A 9,418-nucleotide genomic window follows, 5' to 3' on the forward strand; every position below is an offset into this window, starting at 1 on the left:
TGTGGTTCTATTGACTAAGTAAGGCATCTTCTAAGAAATGTGAGTAAAACTCCTCTACCTCTCCTCCCACCTCTGGTCCTGGATCTGAGTTGCTATGTTTCGAGTGTCACCTCCAACCTGCCTACCCACCCTACCCTCCTCCTTACCATGGCCATCAGCACCAAGGCACTGACCAGCACCGCATACACAGTGGCCTTCCCCAGAAGGATCTCATAGAGGATGGTGGCAGACAGGACCCCTTGCTGGTAGGAACCTGTTGGTAGGAAATGAGAACAAGTGCATACTTTTAAGCAGATATCTCTGCCCCTCCCCCAAGGCCCATGGGTTCTCCATCCTCTGGTTCCAAAGACCATGGGAGAAGGAGAGAAAGAAGCAGAGGGTCACTTACTTGAGGTGAAGCCACAATCTGAAAGAAAGAAGAGGGAGGGAAGTGTATGAGCAGATGCAACACTGTCAGCTTTGTAATCAGAGCCCAGCTGCAAGGCTGTGCTGACTGGGGATCTGAGGAGGAACTAGCCCAAGGTGCCTGTTCTTCTTCATGGTGTGCTCTCATCTTTCCATCCCACTCCTTTTTTTTAAAAAAAAAATGTCTAACCTGGTCTTTGTGGCCTTCTACCTGGATCCCCCTTTCTCTCTGGTCTGGTGCCTCCTTGCCTGACCCTCCAAGGCTCCACTCACCTGCTCTGCCCCAGACCTCAGCACTGACATTCTGGGTGATGGGTATGGGGCGGGTGTCCTCCCAATTCTTCTTGTCTTCTTCCTCTAGCCCAAAGAACTGGACTTGGCAGCGGAAGTGGTTGCGAGGATTGTGCCAGAAGGTGGCAGAGACCCTCAGCCGGCTGCTCAGACAGTAGTTGGAGTCATTGAGGTGGCGCTGCTCCTTGTAGGGCTGAGGGTCTGTGCTGACCCCACTCTGGATCTCCTTCCCATTCACCCACCAGCTCAGCTCCACGTGGTCGGGGTAGAAGCCTGTGGCCAGGCACACAAGCGTGGCCTTCTGTGTCCGGGAGATCTCTGCTTCGGATGGCTCAAACACAGTGACCTTGGGTGGTTTCACCTTGTTCAGGTTGTCTGGAAGGGGAGAGGAGTTAGGAATAGGGCTGGTCTGAGAGCTGTCTAGGTTTGGTAGGGGCCTTGTGTATTTTATGTGGGCCTGCAGAAGCGGGTCAACATAAAGCAACATTATGTATTAGATCCCATTTGTTTATAGGTCCCATTCTCTATTGTCATTTTTCCTTGACTTTCCCATCTCCTTCTTAGTCACCCCATGGAGCCACTATCTTTTCCACCTCCCTAAGGGGGCGCCCGCTTCTGTCCCAATTTTCTTGGATTTTTTTTTCAAAGTCTCACACTCAGGCCTTGCTCAATTACCTATCAGACGAGTATATCTGGCTTATCTTTTCTTCCTTGTTCAAAACCCTCTTGGTGCTCGATGTAATCTTTGAGATTTAGAAGTGGTTATAGCAGAGTTGAATGGGCCTGGATGTTAAGGCAGAAGATTCTCACTAGCAAGATAACCCCGGGAGCTAAACTGACTTTTTCTAATTAGCATTGTCTTGTTTTGTAAGGTGTATATGTTTGTCTGTATGATAGCACATATAAGAATTAGTCTTTCTTACCTAGAAGAGACACCTTTGCCATTGCATCTGACTATATATTTTTTCTATATACTATACCCAACTCAAATTTTTTTCTCTCTTCTTTATTTTTTACTGTGTGACTTTCCAAGGTGCACCTGGCTATCATCTTCTCAGCTGTTCCACATTTCCTCCCAAGCGGGGACACACAGGGTTCATGGTAGCTTGCCTGGGATGCCTGTCATCTCATGAGAGATACTCCCCACAGGTTGAGCCCTTTCTTCCTGCCAGTGCCCAGCAAGCCTCCCTGCCAGGGTTGGAATCCTATTTCACAGCCAACCTTTGCATTCTTAAAAGCACTGAGACCTTGGTTGCTGGGTAGGAAAAAGCTCCCAAAGTCTGAAGGCCATTTCATCAGAGGCTCCATATTGTAAACCCCTGGGCCTTTTTACAGTCTGACAGATGGGAGAGAAAGGATTTCTTGAATTGTTTGAAGGCATTTTCCCACCTGAAGACACAGAGGGATAGAAGACACCACAGCCATCTTTCAAGCACCCTCCTTTTTGTCAGACTTTTCTGATCCTTTTATTTGGTTCTGTTTTTACCACAAATACAGTTTTTGGAGTAGAAATGTGGCAAATCCAGATATCTCCACTTTATCCAAATTTGGGGCAAGCTTCTGATGGGAAAGTTGAGACACAGGTTTGGAAAAGGGCAAACTGTGATACAGTGATGATAAACAATGGGAATGAGAAGGATGGTGCCCATAGGTGAGTCCTTTACAAAGGATTTTCACATAATTTAACCCCTTACAGTTGAAGGACTCCAAGAGGCTGGCATTGTTAACTCTGTTTATATCTCTCACTTTCTAATTTCATGAGCCCCCTGGCCCTGAACCCTGGCATTGTGAATCCCACGGTGAGCCTGGTGCCAACCCCAATTCCATCATACTTTCTGACATTGTGCCCCATCTGTGGAACAAAGCCTGATCCAGCCAACCAACCTGCCCCCTTCCTCCAGCCCTGTCTGTATCTCCAGCAGAGACCCATCCATCTTTGCCCTGCTTCTCCCGATTGTCTGCTTCCTCCCAAGCACAGGTCCCTTAGCCTGTAATCCCAGCACAGACCCGGAGGTTTGAGAAAATGAGTCCTCCTACCTATTTCTCTTCTTTATACCTGGTCTGTTGGAAGATGGTATAGGTTCCCATTGTAATAGTTAATTTTGACATACCTTCTCTAATTCCCACCAAACACAGTGTCTCCCAGAGACTCCCCTGCAGTTCTTACAATGCTGTGACATGGACTTCTGCCTTTGGGACTCAGGATCACCTCTCAAACCACTCCAACCTCACCCATCTGGTCCCTCACTGCCTCCTGAGCCCTCAAATCACCCAGAAAGACACACAGGGATCTTTGGAGAAGTCAAGACAGGGACGGAGTGAACGGTGCAGGGCTGGAGTTAGAATGGGAGGGAAAATGGAGAAGATCAGAAAAGAGAGTGAAAGTAAAACAACATAGTAATAAAAAAGTAGAGATGAGAGGAGTCTGGAGAACAATGGGAAGAGGAGAAAGCAAACACAGAACCTGAAGACTAAGCGTGGAACCCACCGCTGAGATGGCGCACGAACATAGTGGAGCAAGGAGGAGGCTTCGGGCAGGGTGGAGAGGGCCCTGAGTTCCAGGAAGGAGGACAGCTCTGATCCTGTCCTTACTTCACACTCCCCTCCCAGCGACTGATCATCATGGTCCAGCACAAGCACCCCCAAGTCAGGAACAGGACCCCGTACCTGTCACGGTGAGCCTGGTGCCGACCCCAAAATAGAGGGGCGAGTTATAGGAACACAATAGCAGAGAGCTGTGGCAAAACCTACCAGAGGTCTCCCGCCAGAGGGCTAGTCTTAGCTCCCTGGGAGCCAGAAGCCACCTTTCCTTGCCTGTGTTCATGGCTCTGGACCCAAAAGAGTCTATTAGGAGGAAGACCCAAGCATAGAATGGGGAGAGGAATACCAACAGGCTCCGGTGGGGCATATCCACCAATGTAAGAAGGAGGATGAACCAGGAGAAGGGTAAGGAGGCAGATTATGCACTGAAGACTGAAACTCCCCTCCAGTATAGAAGAGTTCCCTCAGTCCCCTTCCACCAGGGCTGGGAGCAGAGACAAAGTCAGGTCTAAGGGACAGTGGCCTCACCACTTTGGGCCAGTACCTTACCTAGGACAGAGAGTCGAGTCCCATCTCCAAAATGCTGTGCCTGGTTGCTCACAGTACCACAGGAGTGTAAAAAACCCCAGAAACACAGGTGTGGGGCCCTTCCTTCTAGAAGCTCAGTCCACCCAGAACTCCTGGGACTCTAGTCCACTCACCCACATTCTCGGAGCCTGTTCCCTGCTGTGTTCTCAGTCCCTGTCCTCTCTAAGGCATCCTCCTGAAACTCCCACCTTATAACACGCTCTCCCCAGGGAAGCCTTTTACTTACCCAAGACAGAGAGCTTGGTCCCACTGCCGAAAAATAGCTTCTCGTTACTTACACAACACTAAAGCCTGGTAAGAAAACTGTCCCTGAGGCCTCACATTCCTCCTCCTCAAGTTCACCTGCCAGTTCTCCTTCTCTTTTCTCAGCAGAATTTTACCTCTGGGAGGTGGAGGGGGGACAACTGTGCCACCAGAAATGCTGTGGTAAGAGGGCCCATTCAGCCCTGTGAGAGCCCCCCTCCTGCATCCATCCCCTTCTGTGTGAAAGACAAACAGTGGGACTACAGCAACTTTACCTCCAGAGGCTCTCCATCTACCTTGGCCATGACGGGGCACCTTCCACGGACTCAGGAGGTGGACAAGGTGAGCCCTTCCTGGCTAAGACTACTTGCCCCTGGGGAGAGGAACCCAGACTTTGGCACAGACAGTCTATTGAGTTATTGGAGATGGAGCCTGGTCCCTCCTGTCTGCACCAAGACAAGACTTCAGATCTTTCCGATGAAAACATGCTTTTATCTAAGCTCCCAAGACAGGCTCCATCTGGGTCCCTGCCTCTTCTTGTAGGCTCCCAGCCCTTCAGCCCCAATTCGCTTAGACTTGCTTACCTACAACAGTGAGCCGGCTGCCTTCCCCAAAATAGAGGGTGTTTCCAGAACACAGCCTCCCAGATCCATTTCAAAACCCCTCTTGTCTGCTCAGCACAGCTGGGATTCCCTTATAGAGTCCCTAGCCTGCTTCGGACACCCTGCATACCCTTCTAGAGCCAGCCCAGTGACATGGGGTAGAGACATGTGTGATCTCCCATGAAATTCAGAGCAGGGAATATGAGCCTCTGTTGGCGAGGGAAGATGGGCCAATGTCAGAGATCACTCTGACCCTCTGGCCTTCTCCCAGCTCCCTCTCCCAGGTAACTACTCAGAGGGGCAGCACCACCTCTCAGGCTCAGCTCTGAGATTACAGGGGACCTCGGGTGGCTGAGTGAATGTGCTCGCACAGGGACCATCCTCAGAATTCGTTCACAGATGTAGAACCTGGGAGCCAGGTCATCTTTTCCTGCCCATGTTGTCTGGGTTAGTCCTCCTTCCCCAGAACCCCCTGGAGACCCAGCCTTACCTACAACCATCAGCCTGGTCCCTGGGCCGAAGGTAACATCATAGTTAGCACATCAAAATAGGACCACTCTAAAATGCACACTTTGGACCCACTATCCCCTACCAAGGGCCCAGGAAGATCCAGAGCATATCTTACCTACAACTGTGAGCCTGGTGCCTTCTCCAAAGAAAACTTGGGTGTTCACACAGTGACATGGGGCAAGGAAGAAAACAGAATTGAGGCATGGAGAGGAGGGGCCCTGGCTGGTGTCTGGAAGACTCCGGAATGAGAACTAACTGCTCCCCATCCCTGCTTTATAGGTACTGAACAGAAGAACATATTCAACTTTGACTTCTGAGGTCACAGAGCATGGCTAGATCCATCCAGAGGGCCCGTGCCCCTTTTTCAAATGTCTCAAAGTATGTGGGCTGGAGAGGAGGGCAGGGTCCCAGAACCCAAGATATATTTATCTTCTTTCTTTATAGATTGGGTCACCTCCCATGTACCTCCCCACTGACCTTGTCCTGGGATGAAGGAGTCTCCCTGAGTCCTTCCCCCATAAACCCACTGAGGTGTCCTTCTTACATCTGGGCTCTCTGCCTGGAAGCTTCAGTCTGATCCAGGCCTGTCCTTATCCTTGGCCTTGGCTGGACAGGTAGACAGGAGTGAGGAGGAGGCATTCTGAACCAAGCCACTCTTGGGCCTGTGATCCTAGAGAAAAGTGGAGGGACTATGGGGTTGGGTCATGCTGAGAGGTTTTTGTAAAGGTTTCCCATAGAGATAAATCACCGTGGCCCCCTGTCCCCACAATGTTTCAGCTTTGTACAAAAACGCCCCTCCCATGGGCCCGCCCCTCAGACCCAGGAAGAAACAACCAGAGCAGCTGTCCTTTGAGGGTGTTGGAGTTTGGGGGCAGTGGCATCATCCCCTGCCCCATGGTGTGAGGGGGCAAGGTTCAAACCAGGCCAAGGGTCTCCCTCCTCACCCCATACCTTTTCTTCAGGATATTCTTAGCTCCTAAAAGACATGTGTCTTTTTGAGACTGCCTACCACAGGGCCTGGTTTTCTCCCTAACCTGGTATCCGCCCCTCTTGCAGAGTCTGTCGTCATAGTGGGGAGCCACCCTGCCAGAAAGTGGAACCCCCTTTCTACGCTGGGCCTGCCCCTGAGGTTGTGACACTCAGAGACCACGCCTTTCATCTGAGAATGACGCCCTATCACCCAGACTCTGTCCCTTTGGCCCCACTCTGAACCTCTAGGGTGGTCTGGAGAACTGACCATGAGCTGCCCAGGCTGAGCTTTCCTAGATGTGGCCAAAGTGAGAGCTGTGAGCTCAGCGCATTTCTGAATGGGTGTTGGTGAGGGAAGACCACATCTGTGTTTGTGGAGCTCAGATGTCAGAGGGAGGTCAAGGGAGTCGGGGAAGTGGGTGTGAAGAACTGGAGAAAGTCTCAGGCACATACAATCATGGCCAGATAATCAGTCAGTCTTCTCCCTCTTCCCTGAAGGGTAGATACATTTTAAGTTGGTAGATATTTTAGATTTCCTTCATGAGATGACCTTGATTAACTTCCAGTTGAGTGGCCTAGATCTCATTTCACTAAATGGAGCTTCCTTTTATCACGTTTCAAACTATGACTAAAAATCTGGGGCAGGGCAAGAAGGGGTAGCAGGGGAGAGACAAACTTGACTACATAATGATGACAAACTTACATGGAAAAATATACACAGAATCAAGAAATAAGTGACAATAGGGACAAACATTTTCAGTCTTCATCAGAAGGACTAATCTCCCCAATATATGATGAACTCCTAGAAACCAGTAAGAAAATAATCCAGTAGCCCTATAAAATTGTCAAAGAACAGATGGCTCAGTTATAGGATTCTAATGGTGCTTAACCATAGGGAAAAACATTTGCAATGGTAAATGCAAACTAAAGTTACATTGAAATGTTTCTTTTCACCAATTTGACAAACTTGAATCATGGAAGAATATTTTATTGGCACTGTGTGGTGAAATATGCACTTTTACATACAGTAGTTCCCTCCTTATCCACGGTTTTGCTTTCCAAGGTTTCAGCTACCTGTGGTCAACCAAGGTCTGAAACTATTAATGAAAAATTCCAGAAATAAACAATTTCTAAACTTTAAATTACATGTTGTTCTGAGTATATGATGAAATCTCATGCTGTCTTGCTCCATCCTTCCCTTTATGTGAATCATCCCTTTGTCCAGTGTCTCCATGCTGTTGATGCTCCCCGCCCCTTAGTCACTTAGTAGCCATCTCTGTTATCAGACCGACTGTCTTGGTACCACGGTGCTTGTGTTCAAATAACTCTTATTTTACTTAATAATGGCCCCAAGCAAAAGAGTACTGATGCTAGCAATTTGGATATCCAAAGACATGCTGTAAAGTGCTTCCTTTCAGTGAAAAGGTGACTACAGTACAATGAGATATTTGGAGACAGACAACATTCATATAACTTTTATTATAGTATATTCTTAATAGTGTTTTATTTTATTATTAGTTGTTATTGTCAATATCTTACTGTGCCTAATTTATAAGTTAAACTTTATTGGAGGTATATATGTATAGGAACAAAACATGATATACAGAGGATTTGGTACTGTCCATGGTCTGTCTCAGGCACCCACTGGAGGTCTTGGACTGTATCCTCCATGGATAAAGTGGAGACTAATGTATTGATTGTGGATAGGAGTGCAAAATGACACAACCCTATGGGGGAACAATTTGAAAATATCTATACAAATTACAAAAATGCATCTATTTACTCACCCAGAAATTCCACCTATGGAAATTTATCCTTAAATATTATTGAATACAAATTAAAAAACCTGTGTAAACTATTTGCATTATTTGAAATAACAAAACAATTGAGAATAACAAATGCCCATGGTTTTATGGTTGTGAATTTGCTGAGGAAGCTTGTGAAAAAATGCGTATTTCTGAGTAGTCCCAGGTACTTTTGAATTAAAAGTCCTGGGATTGGCTTTACTAATTTGTACTTAAATAAACAATCAAGCCTCAAATTACCCTGGATATTTCTATTTCAGTGCCAGGTTTGGACCCACTGCTTGTCCCCTGACATGTAAAGAAACAGGTGTCAGGGTAGAGAACACTAGAGTGCTACCTGGTGGTGGTCACAAGTTGGATGCAATAGTGTGGCTCTTAAAATTTAGGGGAAAAAAGAGAAAGGGAAGACAGTCTGTCTACTTAACTTAGGGATAGCGGCAGATCTCACATTCTATCATAAGCCTGAATAAAAGGTCTTGGGTTGCTTTTATCAGTTGAACTGTAGTAAGACCTGGTCTTTATTCCCTTTCCACATCGAGAAACACTTTCATCACTGTAATGACTTAGTTTGATCTATTTCCGTATATTTTCCTGTCTTACCAATAATTGACCCTCTCAGTAAGTTTCCTTTGGACCATCTAGCTGGGGATCCTCATCCTGACCACCTTACAGAGAATAATATCACTCTGTCTTGGTATCACAGCTTCTTTTAATTCTGATGGGATTTGCCCCAGTTTTGCCATTCTGTCACATTGTCATATGCAGCTTTTTGGGGGTGGGGGGTAGGGGGGGAGGGAATAGGGGCAGAGTGGGTAAAAAGAGCTTAGCACTGAATGCGGTCATTTATCAATTTGGGCAGCAGGGGGCAGCGTTTCCTTATTTTTCTTCGTTAGACCTAAGTAGCTACAATCTCAGTGTGGCCACTTGAGGGAGTGAGAAAAATGTGGATGGTGCTCACGGGGACCAGGGGAAAGTGGGGTTACCTGTGTGCCTTTCTCAGGGTGTGTGTTGGCATGCGGGAAGGAGATATACAAATAACATCTTATATATGCATAATTCTTGAAACTTTCAAGCATGCGGTTACACTCATGTTAATCTAAAAATTGTCTCCTACTTTCCTCAGATGTAACTGAAACCTGATGCTAAATAGGTTGCCAACCTCACGTGTGATGCAGAAACAGAGCTGGAATAGGCACCCAGGCCTCCTTACTTAAATCCTGGTGCTCCGTAGGTGCTGTTGCCCCTGCGGCCACTGAAGGTCCTGCCCCTCAGGGAAGCCCACCTCCTGGAGCCAGTCTACCCAGGCCCTCCACTGACATCTGTGAGACCTTTAAGCCCCAGTCTCTGAATCTGTGAAATGGGAAGAGTAATAATGTCACCTGCCTCAGGAATTCTTGTGAGAACTAGATAAGATAGATAATGCCTGTAATGATTAGTGAGGTGCCTGAAATAGTAAAAATGTTG

At 47.5% G+C, this 9,418-nt stretch overlaps 1 gene segment (V, D, J or C); it reads right to left on the reverse strand.

The window, feature by feature from the left end:
- The window catches only part of LOC102754548, a 104,771-nt gene that overhangs the window by 435 nt on the left and 94,918 nt on the right, over positions 1-9,418 (reverse strand). The window contains 4 exon segments of the C gene segment in view: positions 147-253; positions 389-406; positions 679-1,071; positions 5,296-5,331. Of these exon segments, the coding sequence occupies positions 147-253; positions 389-406; positions 679-1,071; positions 5,296-5,331 (554 nt within the window).

The sequence above is a fragment of the Myotis davidii genome, unplaced genomic scaffold (genome assembly GCF_000327345.1).
Source record: "Myotis davidii unplaced genomic scaffold, ASM32734v1 scaffold22, whole genome shotgun sequence".
In the NCBI taxonomy this organism is placed as follows: domain Eukaryota; kingdom Metazoa; phylum Chordata; class Mammalia; order Chiroptera; family Vespertilionidae; genus Myotis; species Myotis davidii.